This window comes from Triplophysa dalaica, chromosome 7, assembly GCF_015846415.1.
Source record: "Triplophysa dalaica isolate WHDGS20190420 chromosome 7, ASM1584641v1, whole genome shotgun sequence".
Classification (NCBI taxonomy): Eukaryota; Metazoa; Chordata; class Actinopteri; order Cypriniformes; family Nemacheilidae; genus Triplophysa; species Triplophysa dalaica.
In genome coordinates this window covers 23,970,638-23,991,157 of record NC_079548.1, presented here as the reverse complement: position 1 = coordinate 23,991,157, position 20,520 = coordinate 23,970,638, and the positions used below count along the sequence as shown (strand labels likewise).

At 37.4% G+C, this 20,520-nt stretch overlaps 1 protein-coding gene across 3 annotated transcripts in view; it reads left to right on the top strand.

Annotated features, from left to right (window-relative positions):
• Positions 1-531: 531 nt before the first annotated feature.
• LOC130426932 (BAH and coiled-coil domain-containing protein 1) overlaps positions 532-20,520 on the top strand; it is a 78,700-nt gene continuing 58,711 nt past the window's right edge. For 2 of the 3 annotated variants that reach the window (XM_056753942.1, XM_056753940.1), the window contains exons 1-2: positions 532-789; positions 2,749-3,054. In XM_056753942.1, coding sequence (XP_056609920.1) covers positions 2,883-3,054 — 172 coding nt within the window. In that variant the 5' untranslated portion in view covers positions 532-789; positions 2,749-2,882. Of the gene's footprint in view, positions 790-2,004; positions 3,055-20,520 lie in introns of those variants that run through there. The other variant, XM_056753941.1, reaches the window with a different exon arrangement.

Here is a 20,520-nt window from a genome sequence, read left to right as displayed (position 1 = left end):
TCATGAACGATTGCAATGCACATCTTTCGAGAATTTAAAAAGTTAATCTAATCTATATATCACAATACAGTAAACATTCTGTTTTAGTTCTTATTTAACATATGTATTAATTAATTGTGGTACAATACATAAAAATTATCTAATTCAAAATAAGATAATAAGATAAAACTTCCAGACAGGATTTTTTGCGCTTTACATGTCTATAAAATGTCGTGTATTATAAAAGTTCGAAATACAGACTATTAAAAAGCACGATACCTACAAGGGAAAAAGTCTTCTCCATCCCTGCTAGACACTGTAAGTGTGGCTAAATGAAGCAGAAAAGATTGTTCCGGATCGGGAGAAATATTTGATGACAAGCTTGAGCAATATCTCAGACATTCGCATTTTGCTTGAATTTGCCGCTCGCCTTATTGCTCGGTCTATCCATGACGAATTCCTATTGGTCTCCTATTTAGACCAATCAGGGAGTGGAGTGTCCCTGGTCGAGCGGAGCAGTCTCAGTATCATGCGTGTAACTGACCAATGAGCGTGTGTGTTTACTCTCTCCGAGCTGAGACGCGAGATCGGCGCTGGGCGAGAGGATCGCCGTGTGGAGACTCGATCTGTGACTTCAGTGGCCTGTGGAAGCCCGGCATCGGCGAGCGACAACTTCTACAATCCTATAATGGAAAACTAGGACTGAACCTTTGAAAAATGATTTTTAATTACGCGGCATTATTGTTTTGAATAAATATTTTTTCATTATTATTAAAATTATTTATTGTTATGCAAGGATATAACATACCAGTAAGTAATTCATTTTATTTTTATGTCATGGTTGTGTTTACCTAACGAAAAACAAAAAGAAACCTTAAAAACACTGAAACTGAACAAATAATAAATATCGGCCTTTGACTACAAATTTTATTTTGTATTGACAAATGGATATATGTCACTAGTTACAGTTCTATAGCCCGCAATATTAGTTTTAATTAAACGATTTCCTACCTTTAGCCAATAAGTAATTTGTCGAAGAAAACTTTGTGAAATTAATCTGGTGAGGCCTCCACTTACCACTCGTAAATTATTCAAATTTCTTGTTATATATTTTTTTTATAAAATATGTAACGACGTATGTAAATGACATCTGAAAAACCAACAGTGATTGCTGCCCGCTGAATAATATTTCTTAGAGCTACAAATTAAATATTTTGTTATGTTCATTTTGCGATTTTTTTCTTAATCCTTTTTATTGCAGTGCCTCATTTAAAACATAAGATAAAGAAACATGCAACATCCAGATTTCAAATATTAATTTATCACATACCGATTGCTATTTTTCTTCTTCGATTAATAGGCCCTAATTATTTGTAATGATCAATCCTGATTAATTTCTGCAATCTGTAGGAGAGGGGCATTTTTACTGCTGGTGTCCGGGCAGCGCGTTGTTCCATTCGAATACATTACCGACATACAACCCATGAATTTAATTCGATGAGCACAAAGTAGTAGCTTTACTTATGGCTCTTGGTCGATCTGACACACAAACACAGACATTCTCGAACATTCTACTTAATGCATTGTCATGCACGAGACAAAAACACTGGCTTCTTTGCCTCGAGATTATGCAAATATTGACGCCATTCGTGAGATCCGGTCGTCTGTACAAAGCAATAAAGCCTTCAATCGCATGTAAATAGTTGAATGAAAACAAAGCATGCAGTGTGGGATTGAATGTTGTGAGCTCGAAATGGGCGGCTGGTTTGGAGGATTGAGGCTGTACGGTAATGGCTGACGGAGAGCATGCAGTCCTTGCAAGGGAGACAAAAGCTGCTTGCTGTAAGGCCACCTTGGATTGTAGACATGGCCTTCTACAACAGCATTCGAAATAAATAAAAACACTAAGTTTTTTATGTGGCTATATTTTGTCAAATTTACGTAACTGATAAACGTTTGCATGTATTCATTGGGAAAAATGTTTAAATAAGGGCATAAGCCTTTTTTAATGGATTTAGTGTGTAAAGAGGATATCAATTTATTTGAATAAAAATCGAACATTGGCACAATATTGGTAGAAACTCGAATTCAGGTTTTGGTGTGTTCTTTTTTTATTGGCTTTAACTGTACCAAATAAAAGCTAAATCAGGTCTGCAAAATTGGGGAATTGCATTGGTGATACGCGCACACACCCCCACACATCGGCCAGTGTAAGGCCTTACACAAAAAAACTCACAAAATGAATCCATATCTATGTAGTTTTTACTAAAAAAATTGGTAAATGAATAAAAAACGAATTAAATGTTTGTTCATTCAGTGCTGGTCTTATAATTCTACTATATATGTAAAATATAGTTGCTTTAATAGCAAAAAATGCTAGATTTATTCCACGTGTTATCTGTAAATATAATAGCCTTTTTTTGTTCTTACTACATCAAAAGGGAATGGGGGTCGATGTAGCTTGTAGCCGTGTGTATGCATGAATGTCTATGCATAATGTCTTCTAAACATTCTAGGATTTGTTTCTGTGTTTGAAAAGGTGCGCATCATTTGCAGGCCTTTTCAACCACTAGCATTGTACGGTTCTGTCGCAACTCCTTTACACTAATTTAAACGGGTCTTTCAAAACAATGTGCTTTCTTTAAAAAATTGGAAATGAACATTCGGTTACGTATACAGTTGTCATTCATGTGATCGCACTGTGGTAGCTTTATGCTAGCTGTCATCGTTTGTTATACTGATGTATTATCGTTTCTTCTGTCTTTGTAGAAAAGATGATTGGGAACTTCAGCATGAGCAGGAGAGGCGGGCTTCACACTAAAACCAACACTGACGGATTACAGTATTCAGGTTTCATCTGATTTCTGCTTGATTTTTGGAGTATATCGGCCATATTCTTCGTTATGGAGGGTCGTGATTTCTCCGCTCCAGCACACCTCCTTTCAGAGCGGGCCACGATTGTGCATCGCGCCGCCTCTCGCATCTCCTCCGGCGGCCACGGCTCCGTGCAACACACGCCTCATTTTCCAGCCGGGAAATATTATCCGTCTCACTTACCAATGGCGGCGCATTCAGGTCTGTTGCGTTTTTACCTCGAACATTTGCTTTTGTGTATTTAATATCGGCTGGTATTTTACACACGATTTCTGAGAACTGTTAACGTTGCTGACCGAGGATCGCATGTAATTCATTTGTATACGTCAGTGCTGTATTATGTGGCCTTTCCGTTCGAAGGACCAAAAACGGATTTAGAGAAACCTTTTAAATCTCAAAATAAGAGATAATATTTGATTTCTTGTTTGTTCTGCTCGTGTCCTTGCTGATAGTCGATCAACAGAGTTGACCAAAAAGGTTGAAATCCCTGTGTCTACATGGGCAGTGTCTGCTGTCACTGCTGACTCGGGCATCTATCAACATTGATTCATCCAATCTCGATTTAATGTGTTATCTGTAATGCTGTCTATGAAGCAGTATAATGTAGCCTACGTGCGTACTGCACTTGCACAATACTAACCTTGCATAGACATTTATTGAAACTAAACTTTTTGCATTCTAGAATACACATATGCCTATCCAGCCTTTCTAAATCTAATTGCTTTTTACTATCAATTGTCGATGGCTTGAATGTAATGTTTTTAAAGGCCCAGGCTCTAGGTGAAATGAAAAAATAGGTTTCTTTCTCCACAATGTTTCAGCAGGTTTTGTGAAGTAATTGTACTGTTCTTGAACATGTATTCACTTCATGCACAATGTGCCTCATTGATCAACAAGGCAATGCAAATAAACAAATAGCCACATAAAAGACACTATTCCAAAACAATTAAATGAAGTAAACACACAATGTATTATACATATTGTATAGAAAAAATTACAAATCACATGTTCAAATTTATGATTAATCTATATATTTTAATTATAACAATTCATCAATTTGAATTTTTTCAAAAATCAAATATTTGTTTTAAATCAAAAACACAGGAAATGTTGCGATATAACACACTTCCTTTTAGTCACACACATAACATTCACCATTTAGAGGGGTGTGTGTGAGAATATTTGGTCTTAGGTAATAAGTGTAGGTTAAGGAGGTAAATGTTAGCTAAAAGGCAAAGGTGTCTTTTCAATCGGATATGACATGTGTTTTGGTCACACACTCAGCTTGCGCCACCATGCTGTCATCACTGTTCAATGATGGAGACAGGTGAGGAATTGTTCCTAGATATAAAATGTACCCACCTCACAGTTTTATAGCTTTGTCTGGAACATTACTGTCTCACCCATGTCTCCCGTTTGATTCATGTGGTGGCTTTTAACTTGTGTATTATTACCCCACCACCGCTATTAAACCCTTATTTTTGACGAGGATAACGGTAAGCAATTTAAAAAATGTTGTGCTAGATGATAAGGAAAGGGTTTCTACACATCTGTTTGTATGTGCTAGAATTATGAACCACATCTACTAGTAATAGACATTTTTTACCTAATATTTAGATGATTGATTAGTACTATGCCATTACCAGTTACAAAATGTAGGATATTGTGCATATTTCATTTCTGTTCACATTTCTAATTGTTGATTTCAATCAAGTGGGTTTGATAGGAGATCCAAACTGTGCAATACTGTTGGTGCCCAGGACTGGAATTAGGGGTGTCGCAATACCAGTATTGACAATAACTGTGATATTATTGACACATCAACATAGTAGGTGGGAGTATTGCACCCAAATTACAGTTTGCCTTAAGAGCCACAATGGTTACAAACTGTGTCTTCTTCCCTATACTTGTATTTTGAGTGTGATTCATTGGGCAATAAAGAGAAACACAAAATAAACAAAATTAAACTTAAATTGTTTATTTCATTTCACAATATTGTGAATTATTTTGGCCATATTTGTCGGGTATTGAAAATCTATCTGGAATTAAACAACCACTGCAAAATATAAAAGCAAGTGTCTTCATCATGATATAGACATTTCTCAGCCCTAACTTAACCTTTCTGAGGCATTTTGCATGTGATGTTTAGATGTAAGTTCCCTCACACAATCATTGCCACTAAATGTTGAGCTCACTGCATGAACTATGGACATTTTCCACTATTGTTAAAAAAAACATGCATTTAAATACTATACATTACATATGTAACTTTTGAATGAATTAAAAAAATATACGTTAATACAGTATACACAGACATAAAACCAATTTTTGTCCTTGTTAAGTAAATCAATAGCATCACACAGACGTACAGCAGGTGTGTTTTGTGTTAGTGGACATCTCTTTGCTCCGTTCCCCCCGGGGACTCGCCTCCCTCATGGTCTCGCATGAATTCTTTACAAAGAGCATAAATATTTCAGGGAATTGATGTAGAAATGCATTTAGATGCACGTTTGCATCCGGGCTCGGTGAAAGACCTTCAGTGGTGTCTATCAGCGGGTTTATTATTCAGTTGCTCTTGGGTTTATAGAGACGGACTATGCTGTCACAACTCTCCCTTGGCTGTCCCTCAAAGACTTATGAAATTTTACCATGTTTTTGAGAACACTTTGAATTACACTTCTTCTCACTCGGTTATTTTGGTTGTTCCTCTTGGTTGGATTGAAGTTGCACTTTTGCCAATATCTGGTGTATAGTTCAATATTTCAAAGGAAATTAAATGAATCTCAGATTAAAAGAAATTTATATATTTTGGTCTAAAGTTTACGGCAAATTAGTGATTAAACTTTCTTGAAAGACAATAAAGGAATATAAAACTTCAACCCAAGCCATATAGAGACCAGATAGATTTGCAGGTGAGATTTGGGGGTGTGGATTTGTACTAGGTTTACCTCAAAGTTCGTATCGTACTTTTTCCCCTGTGTGTTGTTTAACAGAAATTTGTGGTGTTGGATCGTGGCTCTTCCAGTGAGATGTTTGATCGGTCGAGTCTGCCAAGTCATTTAATGTAATAACTTATATTTACATTTATTTATTTCATTTATTATAAACACATAAACAAATATATAACACTTTACCTCTGTAAATAGTTTTTTCTAATAAACCTTTTGGCTAATATCTTGCATCTCATAATGGCTTGATTTTGCATTAAACATTTGGTGTCTATTTCCGACCATTGAGGGGGTTAGTGCCTTCCTTCCTGCAACCCCCTCAACGCACCCCACCCCACAACACACACACACCGCACCAATTTTTCCGACTGCAGCTTTGTGTGTGTTTTACTGCATGTTGCTCAAAGATAAAAACACACCCTCATTCCCATTTTATTGCCTTGGAGTGGCAGAATGTCCCCTCGATCTTTCATCCTCCCTGAATATCCCAGGGTCCTCTCTGTCTATACAGGTTTACCTAGCTGACTGCCTCTTACCCTTGTGTTTTATTTTCAAGAGGGGAATAAATAACTTTACTGCAGGAGTTTATTGATGAAATCATCATGTGGATATCTCAGAAGGAGATGTGAAGGCAGGCACAGGTGTTTAGTGGTGTTATGAAAGTGTGTTTGGTGTTTATGGCAGACCTGATGAAGGGGTTTGTAGGGAGATATGGGGTTGGCTGGTTGTAAAGTCTCTCTCACTTCCCATTTATCTGAGATCTGAAGTTTTAGGGCCCACATCAAAGGCTCAGCCGATATTGACGGGCGAGTGTGTGTCTGTGTATGTGTGTGTATGGAAGCGTGTTATGTTATCCATAGTTTACTTTGAGGACAAAATTAGTCCCCAGAAGTGAGCTAAATCTGACAGAACCGGACTTCACACATTCAGGCATATCTTCATCAGGGAAAACCGGTTAGAACAAAATAAATAATGTTGCTTTTAAAGCTCCAGTCTGTAACCTTTTCCTCTGTATATCCATCTCTGTTTAATAGTAAAATGGCAGGTTATTTTACATACTTATCTTTACATGGGTTGATGCCAGATGAAGTCAAATTGACATTTACCACAAAATCACCACCGAGAACTTTAAACAACATAAAAAATTACCAACCAGCATAAGGTAATAAGACGTTTTTAAACATAATTTATTTTCTATATTATTGATTATTTATAAAATATTAGAACCTTCTATACATAGCAAATTATAGCATCTTTTTGAAAACTGGATTCTGATTGGCTGGTAGGTGTGCATTAAAACCCTTTAAATGAGTAGCTCCAGTCAGTTTGATTACATTTCAAATTAACTGACGAAATTAACTATCATTTTCACCTGTTTGATCTCAAAAGACACTGTAAACATCAATACCATCTTTAATTTGGCAAATGACCATGATATAAATGGGATTATCCACAGCTAGCCATGTGTTACGGGATTATAATGCACTTCGCAGAGGCAAACACACTCCACTTCGCGTCAGGTGGTTCTTTGCCTCCACGTCGTGCATTAACACCCTTTTAGGCACAGTTTATGTGGATACCCCTTACATATATTATAACAAAATTATAATGTTGTCCATTTTTAACCAAAAACGTTACATATTGCAGTCTTAAATTTAAAGAGTTTTCTTGAAGGATAGAGTAGGTTATAAATCAGCATTTATAAACAAGATATCTGTAGTTTGTGGCGACTTGCCAGACAGTCGTGGCCTCCCCTCACACCGCAGGTCAGGCGGGCACAGCAACCTTAAACAAAGGAGAGAAGCCAGACGAGCAGATCCTTCCACACAAGCAGTGTGTTTTACACTCCAGCTGAGAAACATCACACTTCCTTCTAGAAGACGCACAGCTCCCTGAAAAATAAAGATTGGACAACGTGAAGAATAAAAATGAAAGACGAAGGGAAATTCTTTTTCTCTGTCTTTGTCTGTCTCTCTGTCGTCAGGCAGCCTCGGGCCAACCGCCACGTGTAGTCACGCTGCATGTGACAGCTGTTAGGCATTATTAACGACTCAAGCAGAAAATCCAGATTACTTGTTTTTAATTTCAGTTTTTTCATTGTAATCCTTCGGAGAAGGCCGTGTTGTGTTCTGGACAGGGGGGATTGTGGGTCTGTGTGTTGAGGGGTTTGAGGGACACCCTACGGGCATTGCTGACCTCGATCATGTGTCTGCTTTATGAAGAGAGCTTTACTGATGATAACAAAAGATATGAACAGCACACACATTCACCCTAACCCTGCAAAAAACACTGCATTACGACTAAAACTAGTGATCAACCAAAAAGGGCTTCTCGATAGATGTTCATAACAGACCATATGGAAGCAATCTGAACACAGAGTGACACGGCCAGAGGCAGAAAAAACTGCAATATACAGTATAGGTGATGTAAATAAAAAGAATCGAAGCATAGCAACTGAGATGTAAAAATATACTGTAAACGGTTTCAACTTTTTTAAATAAAAACAATATTTACTTAAAATCAGGCAATGTTATTGTTACCATTTATAAAACCATGGTTTTACTTTAGATACCATGGTTAAACTATGGGTACTGTTACAAATAGATTAGCAAAAAGAAAAAAATAATTGTTGTTACAATTGTTTATTTAAAGTAATGTCTTTTTTATTTGTAGTTAAAGTGTGGTTATCTTTTGTAAGTTATGGACGTCATCTGTGGTCTCTTGGAAAGCTGTATTGGCCTGTTGGCATACAGGACAACATATTGGCATAATGTAGAACGTCATTCACGTATTCTTCTGTGCTCACAGCATGCACTGTAAAATTAAAATATACTTCAGCAATAGCAAACGTGAGCAACCAGTAGTATCCTCTTGCTCCATTGTCCTCACTTTGACCACCAGAGTACACTGCCTCCTCTCTCTCTATCTCTCTCTGACCAATATTAACAACAGTTCTGTCTTAGATAGAAAGTATAAAATGACACTTCAATGTTACAGAAAGCAACCTAAACACATCTCAAATATACAGTCATCCTGTACATAATATTTTATATAGTCACACTTTCTTTTTGTGTTTTAATTGTTTGTGCTAGTGATAGAATCGACAGAAAGAAATGTCATAACTTATATTAAAGAAGAGACCCTGGCCATATTTAGTGAGCCGAGTACTACAGATATCATACCATAGGGCTCTTTAAGTTTTGTCAGTACCCAAGCAATGTCCCAGAAACTACCTAGAATACCTACGCAACCAGGCAATTCCAGCGTTATGGATGTGACATTTTGCATTATGAATGAAACTGTCAGAGAATGTTTTTGATGCATACATTACTAAACCCCTGTTTAGACCCCTGATAGAGTCTAGACTCTAGACATGTCAAAATATGCACAAGGTTTCTATTTTAAAAAAGGAAATAAAGATGCATTTTGGATGTGACAAAAATAAAATGTTTGAAAAAATACATACTTTGCCAGATTCCTGTGAATTAATTATGTGTCAATGACATATAAGAATTTTCAATTATACAGTAGAATACACATTTATAATAATATCTATAGCTGTTGTTCAAACATTAAGAATGTGGTGTACACATAATTGCATATTAAACATTTAAATGAAGGGATTTTAGTGCTTTTTTATCTGAATTGGCTATAGTCTTAAAAATTTTATGTGGTGCGACCATGATTTATCTTAAAATTAATTCATTTCCTTGATATGCTTAACATCTTTTTTTAAATCTTTTTTATATTTTAAGTGCATTCATTTAAGTTTTGATAAGTAATCATCTCATAATTTTGTCTTCTTAAATGAACACAATTAACTTATTTTTCTTGAAAATGGCTCATGTAAATGCCATTTACTTAAGCACACTGTATCAAAGATTCATATTTCAGTCACAAAAATTAGATGTATCTTATTTTTATTTGAATGCAAAATTGATATTTTTCATCAGACCACGTGATAAGCAGTTGTTTACGTAATTGACCCATTATATATATATATATATATATATATATATATATATATATATATATTTTGTGAACGCATCAACCAAAAGCAATAATACTTAACACTTGGGGAACAAATGACTCTGGAATGGAATATGGAAAATTATGCTGTAAAAATGAAATAAAACTGAGAGACCTCACAAGAGTCTTTAACCACCAAATGTTGTCATATGTGTGATGAAAATCTTTGGTGAAAAACTATTTGATGGTTTAGTTGATCTTTGTACGTAATTCCCCAACAGCACAAATTACCTATAACACTATAGCAAACATGTACTGTAGCAACACCCTGGAAACAACCCAAAATTCCATAGCAACAGCTTAGCATTCTTCTATCAACCACTCAGAACACCTGAGCAACACCCGAGCAGAATGACAAGAAGTCTAGCCAAGCAACACTCAAATTTTTGTGTGTGTGTGTAAATCTCTACGACATTGAGCTTCCGTGGATGCAAAAAGCACATCAGTTAGTGAGGGGGTAAAGTTGTTAGTGCGAGGGATTAGAATTGTATAACATCTATCTAATATTAAAGAGACAGCTGCGGTGCAGAAGTTAATCCTGTGCTACGAGGCCGGAGAGATGATGATTCCTCTCTGGCGGCCGTAGGGAGATCCAGCCTGGATTTATTGCTCTCAGTGTATAGCGAGTGGGCCCCAACAGGGCCTGCCTGGACGGATCAACACCCCCCTGTCATATATTGCGCTGTGGCAGGTGTTTTCATTACGTGGCTGCGCGTCCAGGCACAGAGCCCACTGTATGTAACAAGAGCCAGGTGTTAACACCTGAACCTCTCTCTCTTTCTTTCCGAGTATTTTATCAGCTTGACTATTATTAAATATGGTGCCAGTAATACTAATAAAAATAACTAAAGAAAACATAAATATTACAAGGTAATGTAATGTCATGAAATTATGGCTCAGGATGGGGTCTGTGTATAAGGTTTGAGTCAGATATTGGTCCCTTTCGGTTTGTCCTACTTTTTTTTTTGATGTCTTGTAAATGTAATTATTATTTTTTTGTGCTGTTTTGACTGTTTTGAATACACACTAATCCAGTTTATTAATCAGGCTAAAAATCTTATTAATTAAAATAAAAAAAAATTCCTTCACCAACATTTGTTGAAAAGTGTATTCATGTTTGGCAAGGACAAATACTGGTTCTCCTGCAGACAAGCAGGAAAACCCCCTGAAAAAACGACTGTACGGCTCTCAAAATAAAATAAAGCAGTCACCTTCTTTCTGGTTGAACTGACAGGTGAATTCGTTGATAATGATGGTGTGGTAAGTTGTGTTTTTCTGTGAGTTGTAGTAATGATGATTCCATTGTGCTGTTCCAGGGGATTGGGTGAAGGGGGTGGTTTGGGATTTGGGGGGAGGGGTGTAGGATAGCATCTGATTAATAGCTGGGAATGCTTTGAAGTGACACCCGAGCGGCACTCTGGGTAATGGTGCCAGTGCGTTTCACTTCCTCTGTCTTTATTAGTCTGCATACTTTCAACAGGGACCTCTTTCCTTCACAGGCGTCATTACTGTACTGTAATGTGGCTTTTATTCCTTCATCTTTTCCCACTTTGCTCTCATTCTTCTTTGTTGTGTTGTCTAAACCTGCAGGTTATGGCTGAATTGAGACTACATTTTGAATACCAAACTCTTATACAGTGCACAGAATGCATATGGTGTGTATGCATTATATACAGTGGGTATGGAAAGTATTCAGACCCCCTTAAATTCTTCACTCTGTTATATTGCAGCCATATGCTAAAATCATTTAAGTTCATTTTTTTTCCATGTTAATGTACACAAGGCACCCCATATTGACAGGAAAACACAGTTGTTTACATTTTTGCATATTTACATTTTTTGTTTACATTTTTGCAGATTTATTAAAAAAGAAAAACTGAAATATCACATGGTCTTCAGTATTCGGGCCTTGTACAATAAAGGACTGTAGTGGCATACGACCCATTACAGGACAATGTTCCCTCTTGAGCAGGACAATGTTCCCTCAGTATTCAGACCCTTTGCTCAGTATTTAGTGGAAGCACCCTTTTGATTTAATACAGCCATGATTCTTTTTGGGAAAGATGCAACAAGTTTTTCACACCTGGATTTTGGGGTTCCTCTGCCATTCCTCCTTGCAGATCCTCTCCAGTTCTGTCAGGTTGGATGGTAAACGTTGTTGGACAGACATTTTTAGGTCTCTCCAGAGATGCTCAATTGGGTTTAAGTCAGGGCTCTGGCTGGGCCATTCAAGAACAGTCACGGAGTTGTTGTGAAGGCACTCCTTCTTTATTTTAGCTGTGTGCTTAGGGTCATTGTCTTGTTGGAAGGTAAACCTTCGTCCCAGTTTGAGGTCCTGAGCACTCTGGAGAAGGTTTTCGTACAGGATATCCCTGTACTTGGCCGCATTCTTCTTTCCCTATTACAACCAGTCGTCCTGTCCCTGCAGCTATAAAACACCCCCACAGCATGATGCTGCAACCACCATGCTTCACTGTTGGGACTGTATTGGACAGGTGATGAGCAGTGCCTAGTTTTCTCCAAACATACCGCTTAGAATTAAGGCCAAAAAGTTCTATCTTGGTCTCATCAGACCAGAGAATCGTATTTGTCACCATCTTGGAGTCGTTCAGGTGTTTTTTAGCAAACTCCTAAAGGATTTCATGTGTCTTGCACTAAGGAGTGGCTTCCGTCGGGCCACTCTGCCATAAAGCCCCGACTGGTGGAGGGCTGCAGTGATGGTTGACTTTCTACAACTTTCTCCAATCTCCCGAATGCATCTCTGGAGCTCAGCCAAAGTGATCTTTGTGTTCTTCTTTAACTCTCTCACCAAGACTCTTCTCCCCCGATAGCTCAGTTTGGCCGGACAGCCAGCTCTAGGAAGGGTTCTGGTTGTCCCAAATGTCTTCCATTTAAGGATTATTAGAAATGGACAGCATCTGAGTTAAATATATGAGTGTCACAGCAAAGGGTCTGAATACTTAGGACCATGTGATATTTCAGATTTTCTTTTTTAATAAATCTGCAAAAATGTCAACCATTCCGTGTTTTTCTGTCAATATGGGGTGCTGTGTGTACATTAATGAGGGAAACAAATGAATGTAAATGATTTTAGCAAATGGCTGCAATATTATAAAGAGTGAAAAATTTAAGGGGGTCAGAATACACTCTGTACCCAGTGTACATTAATGATTTGCAAGTCATGGGTTTGAGGGAACATATCAATTGTTCAAATATTTGGGACCTTAAATATACTGTAAATCACTTTAAATTAAGGTTTGTGCTAAATAGCCGTAAGCTACACTAACTGATATATATTGACATACAGTATATATATGTATAGAATAATATGTCACCAATGACACCTCAAGCACAGGAAACTTTGCATTATAAATAAAGGCAGCGCCATCTGGCATCACCACAGCGAAAACAATATGAGATCTTTAGATCCTCTTCATTATTTTGCTTCCTACTTGGTTCGACTGCTGTCTGAGTCATTTGGTTAACTTCTACAAACAGTATTTGTCTAATTTCTTGTCAGAGGAGAACCATCCCTCCTGCTTGAGTCTGGTTTCTCTGAATGTTTTTTTCCCTCTCTTAAACACCAGTGGTTTCTTGATAATGTAGTCTATGGCTTGCTCACTAGTATACTTAAATTGAGACACAATTTTTTTTTTACTAACCACTTCTAATCACTACTTGTTTGGAAAACTTGTTCAAAACCTTGTTTGATCATGCAACAGAGACAATATGTAGTTATCCTTTCACATTTCACATTGTGTAGCCCCTACACAACTAATATTAACCCCTACAGCAATATATCAACCATTTGTAAAGTTTAAATTCATGTGTATGGCATACACTTTTATCCAATTCCACCTAATTTATTGGAATTAAATGGAATTGAATTTCTGGAAAGCATTGATAAAACTAAACAAAAAGGACTATATCCAACAATGCAAAAAACCTGATTTGGGCTTGGACCTTTTTTTCATGAAAGTGTTAATAAAATATACAGTGTATCCTGTGTAGTATTCTTCAAAAACTAAACTATTGCATTGACATTTTTTGGACGGGACAGGCACTTTATTTTTTTGTACTTGTGTATGTGTGTTACTTGGCTGTGAATTGCAAGTTATGTATCTTCTGAGCTGGTGATTATTGTAGAGAGGTCAGACTGCTCAGTGCACTTTATCTGGCAGTGTGTCAGTAACTAGCTGCTCAAGCACCTGAGAGCCTAGGGCCGTTCCTTTAGAAAGATGGGTGAGTGGTGTGCATCAATGTGTCTCAACGTAGGTTTTGTTTCATGTCTTCTCTGCTTTGTTTTTTTGTTCCCGCGATGCCTTGTCACTGGCGCCGTTATGCTATTCCAACATAGTGCTGTTCATCGTCATAGAATTTCGATAGCAATTCTTAAAGCGGGCGTAACAGACAGGGTTTCTGCAAATCTCATATTAATCTTGAGTACCTATAGAATAGTATTGAAAACTTCGAAGAGAATTTAGTTTGATCATATTTATAAAAGATAGATACAGCTTTTCGATGGTTTCCGAAAACATACAGGGGGGAGGAGTAGGCTGAACCAAAGCACGTGTGCACCCATTGCCAACAAAACACAGACATCAGTTTACTCACCGCATGTGGTTCATGTCCGGCAACTTGTAGCGCTGGGACGGCTTCATATATCAGTTTAAAACGATCTCCAAATCCAGCGTTATATCCACAGTTTATATAACATTCATCACCCAAATGCAGTGAACAAACAAACACCTGAACTTTGCGAACGTATGCTCTCTCTCTCTCCTGCTTACAAGTGAAAGTGATGTCTGCGCATGCTACTTCCACTGCTCTCATTGCTGCCGTGTGGTCGGCCGCATGCTTTTCCGAGAGAATTGTCCAATAACGGACTAAGAAAAGTTGTTACAAATCAGTTTCATATGTTCGAAAAAACCTTTCTGAAACCTGTACAATCGCTGGGGGAATGTATCGAACATAGAAATATTGCGTAATACACCCAACTCATTTTTTGACAAGTTGACCATGTTAAGCATCCTTTAAAGATACTGGAATAATAGACAATGGACAGCATTGAGATTAATATTATAACTGAGAGTAACTGACAAGAAACAATGCTGAAGACAACCGGAACAGAACATGAAGCAAATCTTCAGATGCCGCACATCTCCATAATGCGTTCAGTTGGTTTGGACGGGCAAGTGAGATATTTCCAGTTGTTTGTGTCTCTATGAAGATGAAATGTTCCACATCTGAAACTGTTGTAAAATGGCCAATTTCTGCACACCTGCGTTATTCTGATAAATTGCAACATTGCTGTGCAACCGTAAACTCCTTAATAGACATTCTTCCTTGTATTGTTTAGGACTGGTTCCGCTCTTTATTGTTACATTACTCCATGTTTGCTTCCATGTGTAAATAACATAGGCAGCAGGGAACATTGTCCTGTAATGGGTCGTATGCCACTACAGTCCTTTATTGTACAAGGCCCGATCTGCATGATTTTAAGCAACTGAAGCACCTGATAGAGCACAGAACTGACAAAAGTTATGGGTTTGATTCCAAACGAAAACATACTCATAACAACAAGTGCATACCACGACCAATGCGTACTTGCTTTGGATGACACTATTCAAAAGAATAACTGTAATGAATGCAGGTGAGTTAAGTGTGTTTGTTTTATGTCTCTCACCTGAAGGTGTGGCAACGTGTGTCTGTTTGAAGACGTGTCGGTCTGAAAGACTGCTATGACTGTAAATGTTTTCAGGAGTGTGCCAGAATACATCGCCAGCTCACGGCCTCCCGGCGGGCCGGGGAGAGTGTGTGTCATGTGCTCTGCAAGACAGTGTGTCTACAGTATTTGTTTTGTATGTAAGACTCAAAACAAGTCACAACAATTTGCAACCTAGCTCTGTCCACGTCCCCTCTCTTAAAGACTTTGGACTAAAACTAACATGGGACAAAAATTTACACAAATAAGGCTCTTCTATGGCATCGTGAAGCACCTTTAATTTTAAGAGTGTACTAGTGAGGTCAGCTGTTGGTTATGTCACTTATAGAGTACATAAATAGGGATTTTTAAGGTCCTACGTTGGTTCATAGAGTGTCCAACAAGTTTATGTACATAGAAGGTGTAAAAAAATATTATTTTCGTAATAATAGGCAGTTTTTCTTACCTTAATTCTTGACTGACTCTCAAATGATTCGTTCCATGATTAATCTGTCTAATCCCCTCCTTTCTGCTAGCCTAGTCTCATGTGATTGGTCAGATGGTCTAGTCTGCTGTGATTGGTCTTGCGCGAATGAGGCTCACAAGCAACAGTGTTTGGGGGAGAAGAGCGAAGTTTTTGCGGGCAGTGCTAGCAAAACGTAGGCGGGGACTTTATGTAGTGACGGGAATCCACAATGGTTAGCGAATCAGACTAGGGACAAATTTGTGTTTTTGTAGTTTACAAACGGATTATAACGGTGTTGTTTTTTCAAAACTTGCACTTTGAAGTCTTCAGGCCCACAAAATGCATAGTTGGCAAACTTTATGAACAGCTAAAAACTTCTGTTTGTTTGTTTGTGTAAACACCCCTCTTAATTTTCAGAGATATGTTGTTTTTATCAGATTTATGTCATGAATGGATTTAGTTGACATGTTTAGATTGCATGTCAGTGTTTCCTGCGCTGCTCTGCCATAGCTTTGTTGTGTATACTGCATGAAACAGCTCAACCCCGGGATGTCTTATTCGTAAACAAATTACTTTTATGACCCATTTCTTTGAATAAATTAGTGTTGAACTCATGTCTTTTCAGTTTGAATCAATGTGACAACTGACTCACTCACTGAAATGCAAGACATTTTGATTCAGAATGAACAGAGAACTCTTTTTGGTTTGTCAGACTGCTTGTTGATGTGATGTTTTTTTAAGAGACACGTTTGTTGTACAAATTGGCTCTTGTGTATTTTAACTTTGTTGTCTTAACATCTGTGGATTGATTCAGGCTTTTTTCATATTTATCTCCTTTTGGTTTTAGTTTTTGATGGTTTAAACAGCCAGTTGTGAGATCTTGGTGCTTTATTATAATCCTCAGCATACTGTATGTGCGTGTGAGGAAGTGTACTCTCATCTGTAAATAATGTACTCCAGCTTTGTTATGATGCTGATAAACTCGAATTTGGTTGGATGAATTTAGTTTGAAATGTCTTCCTGTTTTGAATTTATTAAGACGGAAAGAGCTTCTGACATTTCTCTTCAGTTACGTGTCACCAACAATATATAAACCAAATTGGGTGAGGTAATTTTGCTATGTCATTGTGCTTGAGTGTGTATGCCGTAGAGAAAGACTCCACGTCTTTATACAGTATTCAAGAACATGGTTCATCCTTATGCTGTGTTATTTTTCTGTTCATGTAAGTGCAGAAGAACCTCAGAAAAGCTGCTGTTTGCCATGTGAGGCCTTGTGTTCACAAAGGCCATCATATGAAACATGCTGGATGACACATTTGAGTCATTCTCTAGGGCTGACAGCAGGTGAGCAGGTATTTCTTGACAAAGCACTTACGATGTGACCAGCTAGCATCCAGGACTTTAATTATAGTTTTATAGAAAACAGATTTCAGACTGTTTAACATACAATCCTATAGTATACTTTTTATAAGATACTACAACACAATGCAATTGACCAAAGTTTGCTGTACGTACAATAGAATGCTGCAGTATTTTTCAAGCAGTCTGTTAGTTTACAAAAGTGAAGCCTGTATAGAAGACTAGTGCTTATTTAAAACCGGTCTTTCTTTCTCCTGCGCTGTATAGTTGTGAAGCTACGGAGCATACAGTATAAAAGACGTGTACATCAAGCTTACAGCTGGTGTGAATAAAAGCATGAGGGGGTGGATAAGAGATCGGAGGTCCATTGGCCATAATATGGTTGCTCCTGTCACATTTGCGGTCTTTTTATTTCTGAAGATCTTGGAAGAACACATTTATTCTTCTCAGTTGCCTCGGCTTACGTGACTCCACACAAACACACCTGGGACTGTACATGAACTGTTTAAAGAAGTGGTTCTGTTCTGCTGTTACATGAGGAAGCTTATAGAAGTCTTATGATCTACATCAGCATTACACTCCCTTCCAAACCCTCTGTCGACACTCATTCAGCCCAGCTGACATGTTTTGTAGCAATAAGAGTAGGGATGTAATGATTACCGGTTTTATGATAAACCACAATACGTCCAACGGTTAGTAATGTCATGTCATATTTGAAAATCACTGTCTGTCAAATAAAGGCAAAAATGCCATAAATAAATAAATAAAAAAGAGTACCAACTCATCGTTACTAACGGTAACTACTGTCCAGCGTCTGCCAAAGTTAGCAACTGCATAACTGATACATTATGAATATGTTTTTCGTTTGTTTTTGTCAGGAGTGCAAAATAAAACACCAAAATAGTATGTTATTGATGTGAGATACATACATATTCATCCTCGTCTGCTCCCGTTTATTTGTGATCACAGGGCTTTTGGTCCAAAAATGTGCATATTTGGGGAAATATATACTGAAACACGATTACATCATATTTCTTTAGACAGACAGTCCATCTGCCTCTTTGGTGATCACTCTTTTGACTGCAGGTGTCTCCTGGGTCCTAAGCAGTGTTGGGTAAGTTACTCTGAAAATGTAATTAATTACTAGTTACAAATTGCAATGTAATTTGATTACTGTACAAATTACTCTCTCCAAAATGTATTTTATTACTTGTTACTTAGTATATCCTACATCAGCCTTGATTAGTTAAGGGATTCAAGTATGGACATGAAACGTCTTATTTAATTCATTCAAATAAATAATATTAATCTACATAAAGTACTCTTATTTAGTGACCAAAGTATTACAAATGTGAGAATAATACATTAAACCGCGGAAGTTAGACTTTGAATGTCTTAGAATTTTGATGTCAATTCCACTATTGCACACACATATATTACACACAGTATTTAGTTTAATTACGTCAAAAGTAACTGTAAATAAATTACAGAAAAAATAAGAGTAATCCCTTACTTTACATTTTCTAGGGAAACGTAATTAAATTTCAGATACAAATTACTTAGTAACTAGTAAGACCCAACACTGATCCTAAAGTACACCCGATTACACCTGACACGTGCAGACAGATGATTTTCTGATTTCTGTTTTGTTTAGATGAATGTCTGATTACTTAAGGTACACAACATGAGAAATTTCTACGGCCTTCTACAAAAGGTCATTTTAACAAGTCACATAAATATAAAAATATATTTAAGAAAATCAGTTCTTTTTGGACATTCCCAGCACATTTGAACAAAACCGTGATAATACTGATAACCATGATAATTTTGTTCACTATAATCATGATGTGAAAATTTCATACCGTTACATCTCTAAAAAAAGAGCATGTTTACACGATAGAGTTAGCCTCTGGATAGAACCTATGCCTCTGGAGGGAAACTTCATATAAATGATGCCAACTCTTTTATAGAATCAGGGGGTTTTGGGTCAATTTTATGCCCTGGGTGAAAGAATTAGAGAAATGGGAATCGGAAAGAGTGGGTACCTCAGTACAAGCACAGTGTCAATCATGTTGTGACATTCATTGTAAGGCTATTACTACTATGTGACTTTTGCTTTACCATGCTAACACAACCACCCTTACATTTCAAACCTTCAGGGCATGAGCATTAAACAAAAATAGTGTTTTAAAAATGTATGACAATCTCAGTTTGGATTTCATGTATTTTTTTTTTATTTAAAGATGAAAAAAGAATAGCTGAAGACTCACAATTTATCAAGAGCTAACTTTTCAGCCAAAGAAGTAGCCTTTGTCAAGGTATAGCTTCTTGCAGACTCGGTCTGTATAAAAACTAGGGATGCTCCTATACCATTTTATAAAGACCAAGTACGAGTACCAATATTTTGTCTGGTACTCGATGATACCAATACCGATGCCTGTAGCCTCCCTGTACATTTTCCAACACACTGAAACTATTAACTCTGCCTCAAAACACATTATGAATAAAGACAATTGTATGTGCTTGTCACAAACTTTCAAAGCACAAATTTCAGTTAGTCTTTTGGTATCGGTTTACCTATATGAGTACAAGTACATGGGCTACGTATCGGGCCCAATACCATTACTGGTATCGGTGCATCCCTAATAAAAATGGTTGGGAATTCTTAAAGAAATGCTTTCTCTAGGAATTTTAGACCCCCTTTAAAGAAACCCTGACTAAAATTAAGTAAAGTGGAGGAGGACAAGCTAAAACAGGATGTTTGTGTTGTACTGGGGGTCTGATTTATGTGGAATACAAGAACACAGCATACTGATCCACTCTGGAGCTGATAATTGAGCCAACAGGAACGAAAGAGAGACATGCCTGCAAAGAAAAAGACCTTTGAGTGGAAGGGTGATAAGAACACGTAGGAGAAGGGAGGTGATAGGGGAGGATGGAAAATGGTGGCGAAGAGAAAGAGTGACAAAGTAGTATTGAAGATGGTTGGAATAACTGGAAACAGGAACCATAAAGACAATGAAGAGTCAATCAAGCCTGTAGACAGAGTTCACTTACTGGTGTAGACCAGACAGTGTTGCTTCATGTATCATACTTTAACCATAGAAGAGCTTCTAAAGAGATCATTATGGTACATATAATGTATGGCTGGGTTGATCTCT